General features: G+C 39.5%; 1 protein-coding gene across 4 annotated transcripts in view; it reads left to right on the top strand.

The window, feature by feature from the left end:
* The window catches only part of clip1b (CAP-GLY domain containing linker protein 1b), a 39,117-nt gene extending 15,596 nt beyond the window's left edge, over window positions 1-23,521 (top strand). For 3 of the 4 annotated variants that reach the window (XM_078271195.1, XM_078271196.1, XM_078271194.1), the window contains 11 exons: window positions 4-61; window positions 187-272; window positions 2,449-2,523; window positions 8,362-8,468; window positions 12,779-12,824; window positions 13,032-13,069; window positions 16,398-16,488; window positions 16,587-16,752; window positions 16,839-16,891; window positions 16,994-17,106; window positions 20,408-22,633. In XM_078271195.1, the coding sequence (XP_078127321.1) occupies window positions 4-61; window positions 187-272; window positions 2,449-2,523; window positions 8,362-8,468; window positions 12,779-12,824; window positions 13,032-13,069; window positions 16,398-16,488; window positions 16,587-16,752; window positions 16,839-16,891; window positions 16,994-17,106; window positions 20,408-20,642 (1,068 nt within the window). In that variant the 3' untranslated portion in view covers window positions 20,643-22,633. Of the gene's footprint in view, window positions 1-3; window positions 62-186; window positions 273-2,448; window positions 2,524-8,361; window positions 8,469-12,778; window positions 12,825-13,031; window positions 13,070-16,397; window positions 16,489-16,586; window positions 16,753-16,838; window positions 16,892-16,993; window positions 17,107-20,407 lie in introns of all 4 variants that reach the window. The other variant, XM_078271197.1, reaches the window with a different exon arrangement.
* Window positions 23,522-24,227: the final 706 nt, after the last annotated feature.

The raw sequence follows: 24,227 nt of genomic DNA, 5'->3' as shown, positions 1-24,227 counted from the left end.
CAGAGACAAAAGCTTGAGACAGCTGAGGAGGAGAACAGGAGGACAGCAAAGACCATGCAAGGTAATCGTATCAGATGTATCTCAACGGAGTTTATGCTCATTAGAAAGTGTGTAATCTGTTTTCTTTCTGAGTGAAGGTGATTATGGTATGGTTATAGTTGATGTTGTCTTTCTGATTTCTGTCAGAACTGGAGCAGAGTGTGGAGCAGTCAAAGAAAGAAATCCAAACCCTGAAAGAGGAGAGTCAGTGCAGAGAGAAAGAGCTGACACAGGTAGGTTTACACATGTAGTCAGTGGTTGATAATAACTGAGTACATTTACTCAAGTGCTGTACTTTAAGTTCAAATTAGAGGTACTTGTACTTTACTCAAGTATTTTACCAATACTCTTCTTCTACTCCACTACATCTCCAAGGTAAATATTGTACTCTGTACTCCACTACATTTGTCTGACAGCTTTAGTTACTTTTCAGATGAGTTTTTCCTCCCCTTCCTGTCCAGTGAAAACCACGTATCTCCAGATTTTTTGATGTTGATTGTTTGTGATAAACTGAAGGATGAAGTCTTCCTTTATGTGTTGAGAACATTCTCCTCCTCCTTAAGCTAAAAAAAAAAAAGTCTTTAAAAAGCCTCTTGGATCAGCTGGGAAAAGCATCGTAACAAAGCTGAAAACAGGGCTGTTTTTCTGACGCTACGACTTGGTTCTCACAGGACAGCGAGGCTACAAACATACGATTTTTATAGAATATGATACATTGCTGTAGATTAAACTACCCAACAGTATATAAAGGACTTAAAATGAGCACAACCTTAAACATCTACAGCAGTAAAATGCAACCTAAACATTAATGCAGCAGGAATATTAATCCAGAAGAGGAAAACACTGACAGAGAACATTTTACTGCAACAATGACTACTTTTACTTTTCACACTTCAAGTAGTATGCACTTTTACTTAGCTAAAGAATCTGAGTACTTACACCCACTGCACATAGTCAGTGTACAGTTAAGTGGCCTTTACTTTAATAATCATTCCTTAAGTAACCTTCCAGTGTGCTATTATTCAGCTCTCTCACTCTAAAGCTGACTATGGCCTCAGGCTACTTTTCTATGTTGTTAAACATTACTAACACACACATGCACACATTACTCTCATTCCCATTTGGGTTTGATAAGTTGACGCACCAGTCTTCTTTCTTTTTTCATTCAAGCTGTACAGTTTTGCAAAGGTCTATCAGCTGTGGCTGCTTGTCATCATGATTTGAAAAATAGTTTGTAGAATCTATTAATCACAAATAATATAAAGGAAATGTGGAAGGAAACAATTATGTGGAAGAAGTATTCAGATGTTTTACTTAAAGGTCCAGTGTGTAACGTGTTTAGTTGTTGATTATCTAAATCTGTGTTGCCCCGTTCACAAACTTGTCCTTTTTCATGAACATTTACCACCACCATCAATTCCAAGTATTCCTTTTGTCTTGAAATTTTACATTTGCACTGAAAGTACAAAAAGTAAATCACACAAAACCAACATGTGAGCCTGTATATCAGCAGTATAATAAATAAAGTGGTAAAACAGAGTCCACTCTTTCAACTGCTTTCATATTTCTAAAAAAGATTCTCAGTAGACATTCCACTTAGCAGTTATAAGCGAGTGTTTTGTTATCTTTCCCTACAGTCCAAGCTTTTTGCTCTTGCTTCATGGGAAATGTTACAAACGGATGTAAAATTGAAACAGCTGAACGAGCTTGAGGCTGACTCAGTAAAGAGCTGTCTTTTCTTTTTTAGCCAACATTTGTTAATGACCTCTTATCTTTCCGGTCTATTTATGGAAGGCTGTTTTTTAAGTGCTCACGTCCGTTTAGACTTTGAGCCTGAACTTGAGAGTGATTTTGATCTTTGTGCCTTTTGTATGTTGTTGTGCAAAAGAGAATCTCAATTATATCTCATTTTAGGCTTTTGTAATTGATATTTAAAATGAACAATGGAACTAATGACAACATGTAAGAGAACTATCACCTGGCTCTGCAGTTCCACTGAGCTCGACACAGTATTTTAGCATCTTTCAGCTCATTGTTTTTGTTTTTATGCCCTGTAACTTTACTGTTTACTCTTTACTGATTTGCTTTCAATGCTTTTATCAGCTTTGTTTCCAGCAGCCGCTGTTTTTCAGAGAAAAAGCTGTAAAAAGGCCACTGTTCGCTAATCACGACCTGCTGAGCAGCAAACAGCAGACAGACTCTCAAAATAACGATTTCATGATCACGAAAAAGTATTTTCTTTACTTTTTAGACAATATGTAATGTCGAGATCAGGCAATAATAAAACCATTTTATCTTGATCACAAAACAAATATTCTCATGAAAACAAGCTTGTTTTGTCATTAAATAATATTTGTTTGCTACATATTACCATACCGTGTGGAGCTAAATATTATTTATGTTTTTCAGGCTACTGAAAGGTCAGAGAGGACGGCCCTGTCTTTTGAGCAGCTGACCAATGACAATAAGACACTGAAGACACAGGTGAGCAGATACAGCAGTGACTGTACTGTCACTGAAGGCCCCAAGTTGTCATTTTATAAGTTGTATTTTTGGTATGCTCTTTGGACATTCTTTACACTCTCACACATCACATATGCAATGATAACGGTGGCAGATTTAGCACACAAAATAAAAACAAATCTTTGAAACGAAATGAAGATAGAAGTAAACAAAAGCCTCTTCTCATGTCTAGCCTTGACAATTGTTACAAGCAGATTTTATCAGCTGTAGCTAAAGCTGCTGTCTCCATCCACAGCAGGACATTGCTTAGCTTCCGTGTCGGTACTCCTGCCTGCTTCTCCAAACTGGGGGCGTGCCGACCGCCATCTACTGTAGCTAACACACTGACTATGGAGAAGTAGCTCATACAACCTTCAAAAAATCCGAACTATCCCTTTAAGTGTCCACAGCCCTGTGAAAGGATTCACACGTAGGCATGCCTACGTTTAGCATTTGAAGCCTGTAGGGTTTTTTACGTATTCAGGTCCCCGTCATCGCGTTTAATCAGCCATGCATGAAATACTGTGGGGCATCTCATTCTCGCTCTCTTTTATTCTCTTCTCCATGTCTTCCCTCTCAGCCTCCATCTGTAACTTGATATTTTTATCATTTCATACTCAATCCATGCTGCTCCTCAAACTGTGTTCCACCTGCAGCCGTTCACTCAGTCTGTGGCTCTCTGCTGCCCTCTTGTTCTCCTACATTCACTCTCACTCCAGCTGTTTGTGAGCTCCAGATGTTCGGTGTCATGACAGCGAGGGAAATCGAGACAGGAGATTAGAGACGGAACGTAAACATGCTTTCTGTTTGGTCGTATCTATTTTAGTCATCCCGTGGCATAAATCTTTTTCATGATGCAACATATTTCAGCACTGCAACATAACTTACGGGACTCAACCTGCTGTTATTGGGGATTGAAGTATTTTTTATATATATATATATATATATATAATAAAAGAGCAATTAAAAATTAATATAAAAGAGCAATTAAACTCAAGTTACAAGGAAAGCAGTACACATACATACAATATCCAACACCTGTAAACTAACAGTATCAGTTAGGAAAGTTTGTCTGTATAATATAGAAATATAATATAGTACATAATGTAATAAAGCAGTTTACACACTTAATAAATAACTTAGTGAATATAAAATTATTTATTATAATTAGAAAATGTAGTAATAATAATCATTCATTAACTTTATATACACCAGTTACAGATGCTTCATAGGAGGAGTTTTAGTTTTTGACAAATACAATAAACACGTAAAAATTGTCATTATTTGTGCTCACAGCTACGTAATATTGTCTAATACATAATTTATTATACTACCTATAAATGATAAATTGGGGGGGTGTTAAAATAAAGTGTTCATTACATATTTATTTATTTGTTTATTTAATTTAAGTCATTTTGCAGTCTGTAGTGTTTGATTGATTTTATTTGACCACTTAAATATAAAATATGAAACAGTACTCTGTGTCATACATTAAAATACATAAATAGTCAGGGATGACACAATAAAGCCCAAAGACTTATTTCCATTGTGGTCCTTATAAGGGTAGGGGGAGAGGACAAGTGGCAGCAGGTCACACATCAATCATTCATCATACATTAAACAAATTCATCCATGTTATACAAAAAAACAACAACAATACAAATAGATAATGACCATGATTGTCACCTAAGCCACTACTTTCAAACCTTGTTTAACACTGGCTATGCTTCTGACTGTCTTGAGTGGACCAGGTAACCGATTCCAGAGGGTAGTTCCAGCATAAAGAAAAGACCCAGATTAGTCTTAACTCTGGGAGGTACAAAATCTGTTGAGCGACCCCTAGTGGAGTACCTGTGAACTTCATTTACTCTATTAAAATAATTTCTAAAATATTTGGGAACATCTCCATAAACAATTGTACGTACCATACCCAGCTGCAACTGAGATACTCGATCCTCAACTGTGAATTATATTATTGTGAAATAAAATACGCAGCTAAAATAAATACCTCCATACCACCGCTTTTATACAGTACTGGTGTTGTCAGAATGAGCAGAAACTATGACCCTTTCTCTTTGACATTGTTCTTTTCTGCTCTGTCTGAGAGTTTAAATTCAGATAAATCATTATAGGCAATAAACAAAAGTGGCATTACTGACTAAAATGTTTACACTCCCTGAACAGGGCATAAGGTTACATACAATATTTAAAGGTTTGACTGAACCACAGACAAAATACTTACCTACATCAAAAATTTAAAAAAGTTTTTGCAGTTACAATGAAGAGAACAGGAGTCGGGTCTCTATGGAGTAAAAAAACACGTAATTTATTCAGCAGGAACGCTCTAACATCTGCTTCCTCTGTTTGCTCAGCCATGTTGCTTTAAGTTGTGATGTAATGTGTGTGTGTGTGTGTGTGTGTGTGTGTGTGTGTGCGCGTGCGTGCGAGATGCCTGGCTGGACACAACATTGCTTTAGTTAAAGGTTGACTTGAGATTGGCCTGTTGTCGGTCACATCTGTTGGATCCAGAGCTGAAACTTTGACAATCAATTAAATAGTTTGAGTGTTTTTATTATTTTTATTTTGTGTAATTTTTAAGCCTTTTATTAGAGAGCACCAGTAGGGAGATGACAAGGAAATGAGTTAGAGCGATGCAACAAAATGCCAGAAAAATTGCAGTTTTCAGCTTTTCAGTTGTGGTTTTCTTCGTCTTTTATGAAAATAAACTAAATATTTGGGGATTCTTGTGTAGAGAGGGAGATAGAGACAAAATACAGTGTCTCAGTTGTGGTTATTTGCTGGTTTCCTGATTTATTCTGATTTTAATTTTCAGATAGAATATCTTTGGGTTTTGGAGTAATGGTCAGCCAAAAGGAGTTTAAATATGTCAAATGATCACCATTCTCCTACCAAGAGAGAAAATAAATGATCGATTAATCGATAATAAATAAAATTGTTAGTTGCAGCCCCAGTTAGATCCTCTGTGTGTAGCTACAACACGTCACTAAAACAGCATAAGACCCAATATGAAGGACACAAACTAGAGACGTTGATTGCTGTCTTAAACCTTAAGCCACGGAGGCAGCCCTGTTTGTGTCACTTTTTGAGGAAAAAATTGCCAACAGTTTGCTGGTTTCAGCTTTTAAGTTGTGGTTATTTGCTAGTTATTGTAATATTATAATAAACTGAGTGATCCTGGAGTCTAGTGGGAGACGGAGACAGAACATTAACATGCTTTTTGTTTTTAGTTGCAGCCCTAGTTAGACCGTTATAGATCACTAAAACAGTATGAGAGACTACGATATTTTGGCTTGTAGTTTTTATCAGACCTTGTAGTGTAAGGAGTCAGCTAGTGCCTGCAGGTCAACTACTTTGCTGTGATTCATGTTAAACACTGAATGAAGGGTGAATCCTTTAGAGGAGAGTGTACATATGGTGTTGGAGAGGGGGGGAAACGAGAGTGTGAGCAGCAGAATGCTGGGGGGGGGGCTTATTCTGGTTGGGCTTACATAATGGAAGTGCTCAGCTTCTTTAACACAACTGTGTGAGAGAGAGAGAGAGAGAGAGAGAGAGAGAGAGGCTGCTGAGGCGACACACTCTCCATTTCCCTCTCGCCAGCCGTGCACGGCGGGGGATGAGAGCTGATGGTTTATTGATGCCCAGCTTGTTTTAGTCTACATGTGATGCTGTAGAGAGAGGGTGACATAGCAACAACACTGCTGTTGTTTAGCAGGTGAACATAGTTTGAAATCCAGCAGTGGTGAGCTGTTTAGGTATGGATATAGCTGCTCTGCATCAGGGTTACTCCAGGAACATCTACTCACCTCACTACCAGGTAGGATTGTCTGCTTTTTACCCCGGGATTCAAACGTGATCAGTACAGCAGATTCAGGGGCATTTTACTGCCACTGTACGCAGGAGATGGTGCTAATGTGTCTCCAACTAGCTTCTTTTTCTTTGGGATCAAATGTTTTTTTTTTGTTGTTTTTTTTCCTCAAATTGAGCAAGGTAAAAACACTCATATACACATGTATATCATACACCACATATACAACATTTGAAAACATTTCATTAGCTCTTGTCAATGGTTATTTGTCTTGCCTTTGATGTAAGATTTCGTGATGTAAGATTTTGTGATGTAGCCTGTGCTCGTGACCAGAGAAGATAACCTGTCTCCATTCTGCATTTGTGTATATTTATGCATGTTTATATGTGAGCACGCTGTGCAGACCAGATCTCACTTTGGAGGTGTGGGTTAATGTTATTGAGGTGTTTAAAAAGTCAAAAAATCGCATGCAAAGGCATCCAAAACACAGTTGATGACACCCTTGACGATGTGTTAATGTGCAAACAGAAACATGCTGCAGGCGGTTTCAGTGTGAATCGTTAAAGATGAGTTTTTTTTATTTTATTTTATCTGAAGCCAGCTGCAGAAAAGGCATTGATTTAAAAGTCACTTGTTAATTAGTCATTGACTATTGCTATTTTAAGGCTGCGGGGCCCGCAGCCCTGCACGTGCCGATTTCATGATGTATGAGATGTGTTTAGAATCACAGATATCTGACTTTAATAAGTAATAGTTTGCATGGGTTAAAGTTGGAGTAAGCGATGTCTTTGGGGCTTTTATTTTTAGTTTCACATGTATTGAACCCATTCGGCTCTCTGCTGACTCAAATATCAAGGTGTTGTGTATTTTAAGAATGAACTGCAGTTTCTCTTTTGATGACCCAGAATGTCTCTTTTGCGACTGCAGCTTTGCCTCTGATGGGAAAGATTTTAAATGGAACATGGGAATATAATGTTGAATATATGTTTATGGTGTATAGTAGGGCTGAAACGATTGGTTGGTTGGTTGGTTGGTTGATTATGGGTGAACATAGAATTAATTAAGTCAACTTTTTAGTATTTTATATACTTTTAAGTATGAATGTTTTTGGAGGGGAAGGTGGAGGCGTTTCGTTTTTGCGTGTTTACAGACAATAAAGAGATTACATGAAATTAGCGAGATTATCAGTGAGATGCAGCAAAGGTCTCTGGCGAGACTTGAACCGTGGACATTCTGGTTCATTGCTGGAATCTTAACCCTTAAACTTTGGGATTGCCCCAGTTGGGAACTATTTTTATGTCTGATAAATTGTTTAAATACATTTTCAAGCAAAAGTGCCAAACATTTGCTGGTTCCAGCTTTTGTAACATGAAGATTCCCTGCCTCTATTTGTCTTATTTTTAGGTCTTCTTCAGCGTCAAAGTAATCCAGTCATAGTTGTCTGTACATCCATAGATACACTTCCAACAGGAACTGCTAATAGCTAATTCAGCGTACTTTTAATGGTGCCAATTTGCCAAAATCTAAACAAATATAGGCTAAAAAAGTACAAGTATTTGTAGCTGACATTACAACAGCATATTTGATAATCTCTTACTCTGCTGATGGCTTTATTCTTTTCTGTCGTCATATTGGATCAAATACAAAAGGACGTCATTTCAGATGGGCTTCAAATTACTGGAGGAACAGCCAGTTCTGAATCAGTAATTGCAGCTGTAATTATCACTGAGTGAAAATGTATCCATAGGCGTGCTCAGGATGGGATTAAAATCACTGACTAGTGCAAGTAATGGTAAAATCACCCCACCTCCCCTTGAGAAATAAATCCAGTCCGAATCAGGCTGAAGTGTACAGTAACAACATTTGAGCTTTGAATATGTTAAGATGAGCAAAAGAGAGAAACTATTTCTCCCCTTATGTTCTTTGTTGTTGTAACTTTGTGTGTATATATTCTTTCTGACCCTCTTTCCTTTCCTGTATCTGTTCCTCTGTAGCTTGAGGCTTTAAAACAGCAGAACTCCAAATACCAGGAGGAGCTCAGTCTGTCGAAAGAGCGGAGCAGCTCAGAAAACCAGCGAATCGGAGTCCTCTGCAAGGAAATGTGAGTACTCATGATAACTAAAGTGTTTTTTCCTGGCGTGTGTCTCCTCTAAAGGTGACCCCAGCCAGCCCGTTCATTAGACTGGTGTGGTTAATCTGCCCTGTGGGTCTAAACTAATGATTTAAAATCCAGCCTGCATTTTCAAGCTCTAATAAAATAAAGGACTCTGCAAATGTGGCTCGATTTAATTGCTTTTAAACAATCAAATACACATTTAAAAAAATTGACGCTAAAATGTGTTATTAACGTGGCTCCGTCTGCAGCTCTCTAGAAGGAATGCTTCTATCTGTAAATATGCTTTAAATTGTTGTCTAAAGCCCATAATTAGCCAGAGGATGCTATTATGTGATTATGGATGATGGTGAAGCACAAAAAAAAAAAAAAAAATTAAAAAAAAGAAGTCTTGCATGCAATTGCTTCGATATAAAACATTTCAAACCAAGAGTCCTCAGAATGTTGTTCATCCTTAAAGGACAGGGTTAAGATCCTTATCTACAAATAATGTATTCTTTTTACATTACATGTTACACTTATACATTTTTATGTATGTTATAGTATATGTATGTTTCAGATGTACTTTCCCGGTAGCATTTGGTTTTCATTCATTTCCGTATGGATTGAAAATCAAGTAGCAATTTTTTTTTAAATCAGCTTGAGTTGTGTATGGTAAATCCATAATTTTCTGTAAAAGTGGCAGTATTATTATTATTTTTTGTAAAGATTTGTTTTATTGAAAGATGCTCAATTAACAGTACAATTGCAATATGTAAGATACATAAACATTTCCATTCATGCATGGAAAAATAGATTTAAAAGAAAGAAAAAGAAAAGATACACTTGTGAACAGATACACATATCTGTAGGAGAGAAGGTTAATTATAAACACAATAATGATTGGAGTTAGGCAAGTTTCTTAAACTGTAATCAAGTACTCGCTCCACATTACTCATGAAACAACTAGTTACATTTTACTTCACTAATTAATCAGCCTCAAAAGCAGTTAGTTACATTACATTATATTACATTACATGTCATTTAGCTGACGCTTTTATCCAAAGCGACTTACAATTGCTACATATGTCAGAGGCATCTGGAGCAACTATTGGTTAAGTGTCTTGCTCAGGGACGCATTGGTTGATGTATCGTAGTGGGAATTGAACCCAGGTCTCCCACACCAAAGACGTGTCATATCCACTGCGTCATCACCACCCTTACATTACTTTTTACTTTACTTTCTTATGGGAATGAATGAAAACCAATGGATCCATTGAGTGGATGAAATTCAGACTTGTAAAACATAATTTTGTTGCATAACGGTTTGCTATGGTATAAAGTACTAAATGGAAACGTGATAAACCACGGCTATGGCCCTTTAAGACCTCTGTGGACCGATGAGAGCAAAACATGATGAAGCAAGATTTATCACCGATACTTTCATATCTTCCACTGTGTTGGCATAGCAACAAATTCATTAACATTTTTAATTACCAGCCGAGCTTTAACTGATCGCTCATCTGAAACTGAAGTTTTTGATGCGGGGTAAACATATTCCATCTTTTAACAGCAATGTTTTTACTTTACTTTGCGGCATTTGTGGTAAATCTCCAGCCTGATGTCAGGTCTATTTATAGATTTATTTATTTGTGTGTGTGTGTGTGTGTGTGTGTGTGTGCACGTGCGTTTTTGAGTCTTTCATCATTCTGCCACACCTCCCCTGAGTCATCAGAGCTGTGATGTCAGAGCTCCAGATGGATCTAATTGGCTGAATTATAGTCATCAATATGTAGCATCCTGAAGGAGGGGTAGCAGATGGAGATGTCAACAAATATCTTTAGTTACAGTAAAACAAAAGCAGCTTCATCCTCCTTAAGGAGCGTCTGTTTTCTATGAATGCCGAATTAAAAACACAAATGTCTATTAATGGAGGAGTCATGTTAAACACCTCTGTGGCTTTATTACAGTTTCCTTCCCTCCTCCACCCCCATCCTGTCTCATCTCAACATTGTTCCTCCATCCTTCCTCAGTCTGATGTTATGTTATGTAATCGCTCCCTCTCTCCTCCTAGGACCGCCTGGCTCCTACATGGCGGCTGCTTTCACTGTGACATCAGAGTGTGTGTGTGTGTGTGTGCGTGCGCGCGCGTGCCGAATCAATGTGGCTTTTGTGGCATCTGAGAGATGCAGCTGTGTGCACCATAGCTCAGATTTGTGTTTTATATTGTTTTTGGTGCTACTGTGGGTCAAATCCTCAATACTTTGTCTGTTGTTGTTGCTGCTGTGTACATCTAGGCTTTATTTTCCAGAGAAGTCCACAGCCATGCTAGCAGCTCCGTGAGGCTGTACTTTGGCACAGTGGTGCTTTGAGCTAAATGCTAACGTCAGCATGCTAATATGCTCACAATAACGTGCAAAATGTGCTGATGTTTAGCAGGTATTATATTCACCATTTTAGTTTAGCGTGTTAGCATGCTAACATTTGCTAATTAGCATTAAACGCAATGTGCATCTGATGCTGATTGGATTAGGATTAGTTTTGCAGGTATAATTAATATTTTGACCCTATGAAAAGTTGAGGGATCAAAAAAGGTTATTACAATACATCCTGAGGTGAACATGAATATAATAACCAAATGTTATGGCAATCCATTTAATAGTTGTGTAGATAAATGATGTTTGAAGAAAAAGTCCCAGGATCACCAAAGTCAGTTGGATTCATCCTCTGAGGAACATAAATGTCTTTACTAAATTTAATGACAATTAATCCAAACATTGCTATTTAATTCTGGACCAAAGTGGTCAAACCGATCAGAAGAAATTAATGCAGCTTTAGGATTTCTTGTTTTCATCCATGTGTTTTGGTGTGTTGCAGTTTGAATTCTCTTTGGTGAGACATGAAGCATAGAACTACAGAAATATTCAATTATAGATGAGGCATGAAACAGTTTCCAAAGTAAAATTGGAGAAGCTGATGCTCCGCTGCTTCACGTTCTGCTACATTTGTTTATTTTTCATCTTGAAAGAGAATAAAAGTGACAGAGACAGCAGTGATGTTTCAAAGTATATGCGATGAACCATTTTTTAAAATAGTGCAGTTTCCGTTAACTCCTCCCTGTAGTGTTTGAGTCGAGTGGATGCTATAGAGGCATGGCCGATGTGATTATACAGCAGGCAGCTAAACATTTCACCCAGCTGGTGCTCAGATGAAGCTATTAGTCACACATAGCTTCTTCCTTTGACACAAATCCTAAGAATGACCCACATGGAGCTAATTTCAATTTCTCCAGAAAACCATTCGGTTCCAGCATCCAAAAATATCCAGATTCATAAATTCCCAGACAACACAGTCTGCGCAGCTGTCTCGGGGTCTAAATTTGATCTTGTGCTCAGATTACAGTGTCAGCTTTATGATATCCTGATGGTATTTCTTCACGGCTTGTGGATGTACTGTATCACTACTGTATCTTTGTAGCACTACAGAGTGTATAAACCACTGTGGGCTTTACATCTGTCAAATCCTTTTAAGATGTTTAAAATAGGACGATGTAGAAGTCTACATAAGCATCAGATATACACACTAACAGATGGCTTTTTGACTCTGTGGATTATATCAGCGTACGTTTGGTCCATCTGATTCTGCCTCTTTTTAGTAATTGACTTGAATACATCTTACATTTTTAAACCAGAGCTTTTTTTTTTAAATAGGCTTGGTTTGCTTTAAAGCTGCTATAATCAATATTTTATATTAACAGTGTGTATGTGTGGGCGGCCTCTAGCTCACCTGGTAGAGCGCACGCCCCATGTAGGCTCAGTCCTTGCCAGCGGCATGGGTTCAAATCTGACCCGAGGCCCTTTGCTGCATGTCATCCCCCAAATGACTTGCATGATGCCGGTTATTTTCCTGAAGATCAACTTATCAATTAATGGACTAATCCTTGCAGCTCTGAGTGAAACCGTACATCTTTTGTAACATTTTCTCTTTTCAGTCACACACAACACAGAAAAATGCAAGTTCATCTAACATGAAACAGATAGACTTGACAGCTCAGAACCAAATCTGAAATGAGCACTTTTCATTCATTTTTTGCACCTAAAATCAAAGCAGGTGAAACATTCAATTCTTTTGTAGGTGTGTGTGTGTGTGTGTGTGTGTGCGCGCACGCATGTTTAACAGACGTGAACACATCTGGCTGCACACCAGATTTAAGCATACCGCAGCGATGGTGACACAGATCTACAGTATCACAGACTCTACAGGCTTCAGTGCAGCTCTTTAAGTGTGTCACCTCTCCTTTTCTTTCTCGTATCTCTCAGTGAGGAGCTGAAGCTGGCCTCCCAGAAGTCTCAGCATCTCGACGAGGTACATTACTGAGCTTTCCAAAATCTGTATTATTATATCCATGATTTCCTTCATCCCGTTCTAGATTTGTTAAGTCAGAAACTGTGATTTGATTAATAGGTTCCGGCATAGCGAGGATTTACTTCCTGCTGTGACTAAACTCTTAAAGCTCAGACGGGTTTAGCTCCTATTTAAATGCCTCTATATTTGTGTGTGTTTGCCTCTCAGCACAAAGACGACCACAACATGCCAGACATGAAGACCAGGTAAGAAACTAGGAAACATGTTCCTTATATGCTATTTCTATCTATTTCTGTCATGTTCTGACTTTTTTTTTTTTTTTAATACAATCGCGGACTCTGGCTTTGATATGTTATCTGACGATTACTTGTGTAGTTGTACACACTTTAAATACTTGAAAGTGTGAAAATTGATGCTTTTAAAAAATATTCTTTTAAATGTGTGATTTAGTTGATAATCCTAAATCCTTATTTATGGACGGTTAAGTTAATCATTAATTAACTGATTATACACTGGCTCATAATAGCTCACACCCTTATTAATTCCCTATTCAGCATTTATAAACGGCACATACACAGCTAATTAATGGATTATAACACACTTACACAATGTAGTTGTGTGCAGATTTAAGGACATGTTTTGTTTATGAATGCATTTCTCAATAATTCCACTGATAAATCATCCTAACTGGTATACAACCAGTTATTAACAGGCTGCAACTAACGATTGTTTTCATTATTATTTGTCATTGATTCATCTTCTGATTATGTTCTCGATTATTTGATTACATGTTTGTAGATGTAGATGTTTTCACTGCAGGAAGAAGTATTTAAATGTACTTAAGTAAAAGTAGAATAAAAAGTATTTTGATTTGCTTCATATCCTTTTGGGTATTTAATCTATAATAATGCATCATATTTTATAAACTATGTTTTTGTAAGTAAAATATTAATCTGAAAAGTGACTATAAAACTAAATAAATGTAGTGGAGTAAAAAGTCAAGTATTTGCCTCTGAAAGTGGAGTAGACGTATTGAAATACCCATGTGATATACAAGCACCAAACAATAACAGGGTTTATTCCTGACAGACTTTTTCATATCTGATAGTACAGTTAGATGTTTAAAACCTATTACATCTATTCATTGTGTTTTGTCTTATTTTCATCCCTTACTAAGTCTGGAAACAAAAGAAAGTTTGTGTCGTCTCACGCGTCTCCGCTCAGTAATCAGAGGATTAAAAAAACATCTCAACACAACCTTCAGAGCAGCGACTTGCGTTGGGAGTGAACGTTGGGTAAAGTGAGGATGATAGACGGCTGAGGCAGGTTGTGGCTGATGTAAGGAGATCTGTGGAAGGCAGACGACAATCTCTGTGGTGTCGGCCAGAGGGGAAATGAAGAGGTGATGCACAATAATTAGAGCAGAAGTAATAGATGTGGAGGGAGTCTTCTCAGGTGATTCAGTGAAACGACCTGCTTCACATCTAGTTTAATTTATCCATAAAACAGAGATGTTGTCGGCTGGGTGTCACTGATCTGTTACAATTGATTTTTGGAGGCAGGTGGTTGAAATGCTCAGCTGTAAAGTCCACTGAGCTTCAGCGAGGATGATTCTTGGTTGTGAATTTATATTGAATTCCTGGTTTTTCATAGTCTGGCTATCACCAGACCAAGCTCAATCTTTTCAGATTGAACATTAGTCTGGGGAGTCTGCTCTGTATTTTCTACTGCACAAGAGACGTGATCAACGGGCATAGTTCAACTTAGGGCTGGGCGATATGGAGAAAATCAAATATCACGATATTTTTGACCAAATACCTCGATATCGATACCGCAACAATATTGTACTGTTGACTATTGGTGCTTTCACAAAATATTTACACAATGAGATTTTTGATAAATAATCATCAGTAATGTGGATATAATGACTAAGTGGGTAAAGGCAAATAATAGAACAGCTACAACAATCTGGTAAGTTCAGAGCATTACTTAACTTTACTGTAATGCAGCCTTTAAAACCAGGAAAAGACAACACTTATGCCATATTGCGATGTTACGATATCCAAAATCGAAGACGATATCTAGTCTCATATCACGATATCGATATAATATCGATATATTGCCCAGCTCTAGTTCAAATGACTCTGTACGCAATTGGATAGTCCTTCAACCAATCAGACCAACGATCTGGGTGACATACTTTGCAGCGCAGCATCAACGGGTTGCTGCGCTTCGGTGGCCGCCATGTTGAATGTAAACAAAAAGCTGCTTGCCGTCGCTTCTCTATCGTCATCGTGTTAAATCCGCCAATAGCGCACCAGTCTAGGTTTTTTTTTTATTACTGTGTTAATGTAAAATCCATCTATCCTAATCTATTATGTATTCAAATTGCTTGGTTTGATTTCACAAGTTAAAGGGCAACAATGAAGTCCTAAAGGTACCCTCTGGAGTTTTTGACCACTAGCAGCTCTATGAAGCCATGTTATGGAGCTATGTTTTGATGGCGGTAATGCCCAAACAAACATAGTAATGCACCAGTAAAGGCATTGAAGAAGAATGCAAGCTAGCAAACATGAGGAAGGAACTGATTAGACTCATTTGTTAGACCTCAAGGATACACATAATGTTTTTAGGGAAGAAACACTAAATGTAAACACAAGAAATTAAATGTAAACTGACAATAAAGTAGAGTAAAACTCTAGAGTGTACCTTCAACCAAGCAAATAACACATTATAATCAAATTGGTCCTCATGAAGAAACTTGAAAATATGCCTAAATTTCTGAAAAAACAAAAGTAATTAAATCCATAGTTTGACATTTTGGAAAAGTCTCTTATTTACTATAGTAAGAGTTCAATCAGGAGATACTTTATTAACAGAGAACAATACATTTTTGCATGATTACAAATAATTTGAGAAGCGTCATTGGCGTTTAGACTCCATCGCGACGTGGTATATTTAGGGGGGTAGTGATGCCGGGATTAGTTGAGGTCATTTCCCCCCTGGGGTCTACACATTGGTGGTGGTGGTGGGGAAGAGAGTTGCTGAAGACCTGGGTGATGATGTGAATTTGGAGCAGAATTGGTGTGATGAAGACTGGAGGTGAAGGGGTGGAGGAGGGTCGCATCTGTTCGTACTGAAATGACAACTGACCGCAGCCGAGAGGAGAACAGATTTTAAAGACAGCAAGGAGATGATTGGCTAAGAGAGATCAAGTAAGATCTGGTTGGACTACTAGAGTGAACACCCACAGAGTAGAAGGTGGAGAGAGACGGGGAGAGAAATGAGAATGGATGAGCGAGTAAAGGGACCTTTTCGTGATTGAACTTTCGCTAAGCTTCATTTAGATGAGAAGTTTGATACCACACACATATCTGTGCTCACTGAATATGAAGCTACAGCCAGGAGACAGGTAGCGTAGCTTAGCATAAAGACTGGAAACGGGGGGAAACAGCTAGCCTGGCTCTGTCCAAGGGTAGCTAAACATTTGGGTTTACTTCTCAGCTGGTTTTTGAATAAAGATGACCTCAGTCAACATATTGGTACTCTCTAAATCTCTCCATTTTCCCACAGAGAAACCATTTCTAATCAGGAAACGGAACAGAAATCCACTGGAGCCTTAATCTCAGACAAAGACCAGGAACTGGAAACTCTGAGGAATGAGGTACTCACGCGTGACTTTTAAATCTTTTCTTTTAAACGTCATTCTGTTGTTTTCTGAGCTGTGTGAGGGATTCATCGATTTGTCATCCGCCACCGCAGATCGCCGTGCTGCGAGGAGAAAACGCCACGGCCAAGACGCTGCAGTCGGCCGTGGAGACGCTGGAGAGAGACAAAGCGCAGCTGCAGAGCCGCGTTCACAGTCTAGAGCAAAGGCTCATGGGAACGCAGGCCTCCGAGGGAGAAGACCGGGAAGCTCTATCCTCAGGTGAGGAGACGGCGAGGAGAGCGTTCACGCTGTTGTGGCGAGGAGAAGTTTCCTTTCGTCAACCTGTTTTCTGATTTCTCGTGCAGGCGATACCGCTCTGGAGCAGCTGAGGGAAGAGAAGGAGTTCGCTGAGGGGCAGGTAAGACTGACAGGACTCTATCAAATCACTTCACGTTCAGGGTTCACGGTTCTTATCTGCGCCCACATAAAGGTGATCTGTGTCTCGATTCGTCTCCATCAGATCAACTTCCTGAACAGCGTGATCGTTGACCTGCAGCGGAAGAACGAGGAGCTGAAGATCAAACTGAAGAAGCTCGCTCTGGCTGAGTTTAACGGCAACGACGGAACGGATGGGTAAGAAATATAGAAAATAATAGAAATACACAGTGATGCTTTTCTGTGTTTCATATTATTGTAAATTTGATACAAACCAAACGATTAATTGAGAAAGTAACTGCCATGTTGTGACTTTAAGCGGTCCAACAAAGTGCTGCCGCGAGGGACTAAACACTGAGAGATGCGTACACACACTGTGACGCACTCAAGATTGTACTGCAATGATTTATTCCTCCACATGTAAAATACAACTAGCACTGCAGTTATCAAATGTAAAGTTACTTTGTGAGTCGAAATAGGTGCGGTAGTGTGGCGGTCAACAGAAAGTGTTTGCTCCCAGGCTCACCCCCTCTCTGTCAAAGCCCAAAAAACCTAACAGGTGAACAGGTGAAGCAAACAATCACTTCCGCTCAAGCCGCAATGAAAACGCCCACCACCTACAATATGAGTGCACAACACCATAATCAACAAACAACATAAATGAGACCATAAACAACAATATGTGGCTCCTACACGTCCGCTAACTGGAAAATGAAAATAATCAAGTTGTGAGCAGCCCAATTCGATTTATTTGTTTGTCTTTAAAAAATGTTTTGCGAAAAATGCTCATCGCTTTAATGCTGAGAGTTAGATGAGAAGATTAAACATTGATACCACTGTTATGTCGGTCTGTTAAATATGAAGCTCAGTCGAGAGACATTAGCATAAACACTGGAAACATGGGGAAACGGCTAGCGTGGATTTTTCCCAACCTCTAAAGCTCAATGATTAACACATTATGTGTTTGTTTAATCTGTATAAAAACTGAGGTCTTAAAAACACAAAGACACTTTGAAACAAACATCGGAACTCTTCTGATGTTTGTAGCTCTCAGTCCCAAATCTATTTGGTTCCTTCTGAAGATGTAAATCTTTAAAGGTCCTATGACATGCTGCTTTTTTGATGCTTTTATATAGACCTTAGTGGTCCCCTAATACTGTATCTGAAGTCTCTTTTATATAGACCTTAGTGGTCCCCTAATACTGTATCTGAAGTCTCTTTTATATAGACCTTAGTGGTCCCCTAATACTGTATCTGAAGTCTCTTTTATATAGACCTTAGTGGTCCCCTAATACTGTATCTGTAGTCTCTGTTTTATATAGGCCTTAGTGGTCCCCTAATACTGTATCTGAAGTCTCTTTTATATAGACCTTAGTGGTCCCCTAATACTGTATCTGTAGTCTCTGTTTTATATAGGCCTTAGTGGTCCCCTAATAATGTATCTGAAGTCTCTTTCCCAAAATTCAGCCTTGGTGCAGAATTACAGCCACTAGAGCCAGTCCTACAATGAGCTTTCCTTAGGATGTGCCATTTCTGTGTCTTTAGGGGGGGGCAAGGTGGAGGGTGGAGGGTGTGGCCTTGACCAACTGCCACTTTGCTCGTTTGAAAGCCATGATGTCTCTCTCTTTCTCATGGGCGGGTGTCAGTACCCGATCCGTAACGCCTGTAAGATCCGTTCTGCGCATGCGCACAATTCAGCGCATGCGCAGAAACTCAACGTGTTTTACGACACTGCCTGATCAGTTCTACGCTTGCGCGAACACCGGCAAACTTCACAGCTCTATGTACGCATTGGCGTAAGGATGTTTGGACATTTCTGGTTACCAGAAGAAAACATTAGACAGTGACAGTAGACCGTTATGATGGCAGAGATGAAGTTTACAAGGTGTTTGCTGGAGTTGCCTAAAGTATCTGTTAATGATATACGGAGGGTCGTCCGGCCATCCAGTACAACACCATGTAGCAAATTAAAGAAAGGCTTCACATGTTACGTTTCATCATTTCTTTGCAACTTTGAAGGTAATTTGCTAACGCTAGCTAGCCTGAGCTAGAAGCCTTGCTTTGGTGTTTTAAGTCATGACTTCGTCCTGCTTCAGGTTAATCATGCTTTAAATAAAGTTTAAGCATGTGTATACCTCTCACTTCATGTGTTTGTACTTCAATGAAAGTATCAGGTAAAAACAGGGCTACAAATGAGATCTCTGTGAGAGACCAGCTAACTCCTAGCAAACTATTATGTAGCTCAGTGCTGGACATTTCACCCCAAATTCCGGTCACTTTACTGTTTTTGTATTTGTTTAGTATTTGGTTTAAAAGCCTTTATTGATGATTTTTTACGGTAAAAAGTCCTGCTACATACGTACATATATAGCTAGCTATATATGCTCCGCTATGTCACGTTAGCATGCAGCTACAATAGTTAGCTATGAGTATGCTAACGTTAGATTGTAGTGGAACGAAGCAGCACTTTCTAACGTCAAAAATCGCAAACAAAGGCTTCTGAACCAAACACTACACAATCGGACATGTTTCAGCAGGAATGTGACCCGTACTGGGGAGAATTTAACAACATTGCCAGCTAAGATGACATGTTTACTGCCGTTAGCATGTAGCTACTATAGTGGTATACAGCAGTGGTGGCTGGAAGAGCTGTCATTCCGTCTTCAAAAGGACACTTATGTATGTTTACACTTCATCGCATTAATAATAAACAGTCTATGGTTATGGATCAGTGACAAGTCTCGATTGTTTGTAGCTATGACTATTGTATAATAAAGATTTAATAAAAAAAGTTGTGATGTTTGGTCGTAAAGTGTTTCAAATGCGTGGTACAAATCGCACAGGGACATTGTTAGTTTTCTACTACGTAATTATGCGCATGCGCAGAACGGATCTTACAGGCGTTACGGATCGGGTACTGACAGCGGGCCAAATTCTCTGGGCGGGCAAAGCAGAGAAAGGGGAGGTAACCTTTCCCCTTATGACGTCATAAGGAGGAGATTCCAGATCGGCCCATCTGAGCTTTCATTTTCTCAAAGGCAGAGCAGGATACCCAGGGCTCGGTTTACACCTATCACCATTTCTAGCCACTGGGGGACCATAGGCAGGCTGGGGGAACGCATATTAATGTTAAAAAACCTCAAAGTGAAAATGTCATGCCATGGGACTTTTAAAAGCAGTTCACGAATATAGTTTCCTTTTTTAAGAAAGGCTCTAAAAAACTGTCCTGAAATAGCTGCTCACTGTAGTTTTTATCAAACAAACACTAGGAAAAAGTGTATTTGTTTGTGACTCTAGTGAGTATTTGTGGCAGCAGGACACTGTGTGTGAGATTTAATAATCCTACAGAGAATGAACTGCAGTGTGTGCGTTTATTGTGATGAAGTAACATGTCAGCCAGAGCAACAGTGTGGCTCATTGTTTGTTTAACAACAATGGAGCTCTATGGCTCCGAGGAAGAAGATATATCAGGCACAATTGTCTTGTCTCTGTCACAAAGGTTTGTTGAAGGTGTGTCAAAGCGGGAAAAGAAGGCGACTCCACGTCTCTTCTGCGATATCTGCGACAGCTTTGACCTCCACGATACCGAGGACTGTCCCACTCAGGCCCAGAGCCCCGACTCTGTACCTCACACCACCTATCACGGCAACCCGGGCGACGAGAGGCCCTACTGCGACATCTGCGAGGCCTTCGGACACGCCACCGAGTCCTGCAACGATGATCAGACCTTCTAGTAGCTCCAAAAAAAAAACTCTTTACCTGCGTTTTAATTCCTTCCCTTTCCTCCTAAACACAAACTCACCTTTTACTCTCCCACATCCAGCCCGATTGAACTCCCTTCAGGTTTTTCCATATTGTATTTTTATACTGTATTTATGCATATCACTGGTAGCCACTGTCCTGATCTAAATATCCTTTACTCTCTGCGGCTCTTCTCTCTAAAGATAAACTGTAATGCTGAATGCTCGTCCAAATATGCTGCTTTGGTGCAATATCGATGTTTATAACAAGAAGGAATCCGTCCTCTGCACTCGTCGTTTTTAATCGTGTTTTGCATTCATCTGTTTCTAAAATAAGAAAGTGTGTTGTTTTTTCGGCTTTATTTGTATTTTTAGCAGAAAATGATGCAACTTCATTAAGCACAGTTCAAACTGAAGGGAAACGAAGCACCTCTCGACACATTCCTCCCGTCTGTACGGCTGCACACCGATCAGAGAGTGATACTGCCATGTCAAACGTTTATAAATGTTTTAATGTTTAGTGATATTTAGCAAGAAGACTTTATTCCAGCTTATCAGCATGTGACAGAGTATTAGGGCCACTTTCGGGAAAAGATATGGTCATAGATTTGAAGAGACAATAGTGACTGCAGCGACTGTTCGTCGTCAGTTTGGGAAAGTGCCTGCCCTTTCCCAAACTGTTTCCAACGACAGCTTCTCAGATGGTTCTGTGTTAAGTGCTCATATTATGCTTTTTGGCTTTTACCCTTTATTGTGTTATATATCTTTTTTGTGCACATTATAGGTTTACAAAGTGAAAAAGCCCAAAGTCCACCCCAGACGGACTTACCATCTCCAACAGAAAACACTGTTCACAAACTGCTCCAAACAGCTCTATTGTAGTCCAGCCTTTACTTCAGAGACAAACGTGGTCACTTTGGAACACGCGTTATAATGCTCGCCTAGCTGCTAGCATGGCACGCCATCATACTCTGCTTCTAACTGGCTAGTAGTCCTTACCTAGCTACTGTCAGGGCACGCCCTCATACTCTGCTTCTGACTGGCTAGTAGTCCTTACCTAGGTACTGAGCATGTGCGACTCCCAACAAAGATGGAACAGAAGTGAGATGTCTCACTCTGTAGCTAAAACAGAGAGCTCAACACACAGGGTGAAAAGAGGAGCTGCAGCAATGTGCAGTACAACAAAAATATGGTGTTTTTTGAAAATTAAACCATGCAAACCTATTCTGATAGAACCTCTAAATACAATTATGAACCTGAAAATGAGAATAATATGAGCACTTGGCAAGCAGAAAATCCGACAAAATCATTTTCTACACGAGGTCCATTTAATAGTGTGGGAGCTTTTGTCATAATCACAATATCTTCATCAGCAGCAGTTCCCAGGACTTTTAGATGTTAAAGTTAAAACATTTCTGTGCACTTTAAGGACTTCTTGTCTATGTTGGCATAACATTTGAGATTTTAAAGTTTCATCTGCATTTGCATGACAGTGTGGTGACTTGATCAAAAGCTCCAGAGCAGCTACTAAATGGACCTCTTGATGAGATTTATTTAGTTTTCTCTCATCATTTGTGTGTAATTTCTGTTCCATTGATCATTCTACAGGTTCATATTCTCGAATAATGCCACTGAAAGTTACAGAGGACCGTTGTGGTTGATGATGAAGTTGTTGCATTTTGTTATTTATTGTCTGTCTTCACTAATCAGTGATTTTCCTACAGGAACATAAGCTAGCACTGATTTAAGGTGTATAGTCTGTACTAGGACTACTGTAGTATACTGTAGGTGGGCTTTGAAATGCATCTGCCTCATGTTACAGGATGAAAACTTTACCAGATGGAGCTATAGAAGCCTCTACTAACTTAGTTTTGCACTGTCCACTTTACAGATTCAGCAGAAACAAACAGCGCTTTAACTTGAAGACTCTAAACAAAAGGGATTTTATCATGAAGGTCAGTACACATTATTCAGTGTGCTGTCACATTTCATACTGCCCTCTTTAAAGCAAATGTCTGACATTTTGGGAAATATGTTTATTCGCTTTCTGGCAGAGAGTTAGATGAGAAGGTCGATACCACTCATGTCTGTTCGCTAAATATGAAGCTAGTTAAGGCAGGTTTAGTCTATATCCACGACCTCCCACTTACAGGATTGCTCTGTTGACGCCGGAAATTCTGCCGGATGTACCTCTTTTCGGCCGGATGTCCGTTGCCTTGGGCTTCCTTTGTGTCAGCATTTTAACCTCTTTATTTGATTTCTGAGGACTACGGTTAACTGCTCCTCAGATCTCTGCAGGGTAAATCCAGACAGCTAGCTAGACTATCTGTCCAATCTGAGTTTTCTGTTGCACGACTAAAACAACCTTTGAACGTACACACGTTCCACCAAAACAAGTTCCTTCCCGAGGCTATTTTGCAGCGGCACCGTTGCTCCGTACAGCGCTTAGCGCCGCCCATGACGAATGTGATTGGTTTAAAGAAATGCCAATAAACCAGAGCACGTTTTTCTCCCATCTTGCAATGCTGTGTGGACTAGCCAGACCTTCCTCCACAGCGCTGTGGAGGAGGGTCTGGCAAAGCGAGACTAGGGCAGATTAGCTTAGTTTAGCACAAAGTCTGTTAACGGGGAAACAGCCGGTTGTCGTTTTTACAATTCAGTTTAAAAAAAAAAAACAAGATATGAGTGAGATTTAGAGTTGCTGATAGGCTGATTCATGCCCCGTTTCCACTGCGTGGTACGGCTCTGCTCGACTCGACTCACTTTTTCGGTGCCAGTATTTTTCTGATGTCGCTTGAGTCAACGGCGGTCGGGGCTAAAAATTAAGTTTGAAAATGAAAATAAAATCTAGAGGTGTGAGATAAAAAAAAAAAGAAAGAAGTGAGCTTACCAGCTAATGTGCAATGCTAAATCTGCTGATTACTCATTTAAACTGACAGATAAAGGTTAAAGTAAACTTTATTATCCTGGAAGGGGAATACAGTAGCCTGACGTGGTCATACTCCGATACTAGTCAGAATATGAGTCTGATACTGCTCCATTAAGCTGTGATTATGGGGCCTGTTTCAACCGAACCAGGAAAGAAAATGCCTCTGCACTCAATTGGATAGACCTACAACCAATCAGAGCAACCCATCTTCTTAGCAACCGTCGCCAGCTGATAAATTAAACTTTTGCCGAATCCCGTAGGAAGGACGGCAACAATATTTTTCCGATCGACAAATGCCTTGATCGCGGTTCTCTGTTCCTCTTTTTAAAATGAATGAGCTGTCGATACGTTCTATAACGGACGCGATGGCGGAATCTACACATCTCAATTCTCCAGCGGCAGCCATCTTTGTTTGTAAACCAATTCAACCCAAGCGCTCTCTGGTGACGTGGTTGATTACGTTACTGTTGATCATCTGTCCATCATCGTATAAAGCCCGCCCTGACAATTTGATTGGTCCGAACAGCTCTGGTTCGAGCATAGTTGCTCCACAACGGACCAAGTCCAGACCGAACCTCCCGACCTCAAATGTTGTGGGCGGGGCTAAGCTCGGCTGGCGTCCAGGCTAGTGAAATTCATGTGGTTTTACA

The sequence above is a fragment of the Sander vitreus genome, chromosome 16 (assembly GCF_031162955.1).
Source record: "Sander vitreus isolate 19-12246 chromosome 16, sanVit1, whole genome shotgun sequence".
Classification (NCBI taxonomy): Eukaryota; Metazoa; Chordata; class Actinopteri; order Perciformes; family Percidae; genus Sander; species Sander vitreus.
This window is presented reverse-complemented; position numbering and strand designations above follow the sequence as displayed.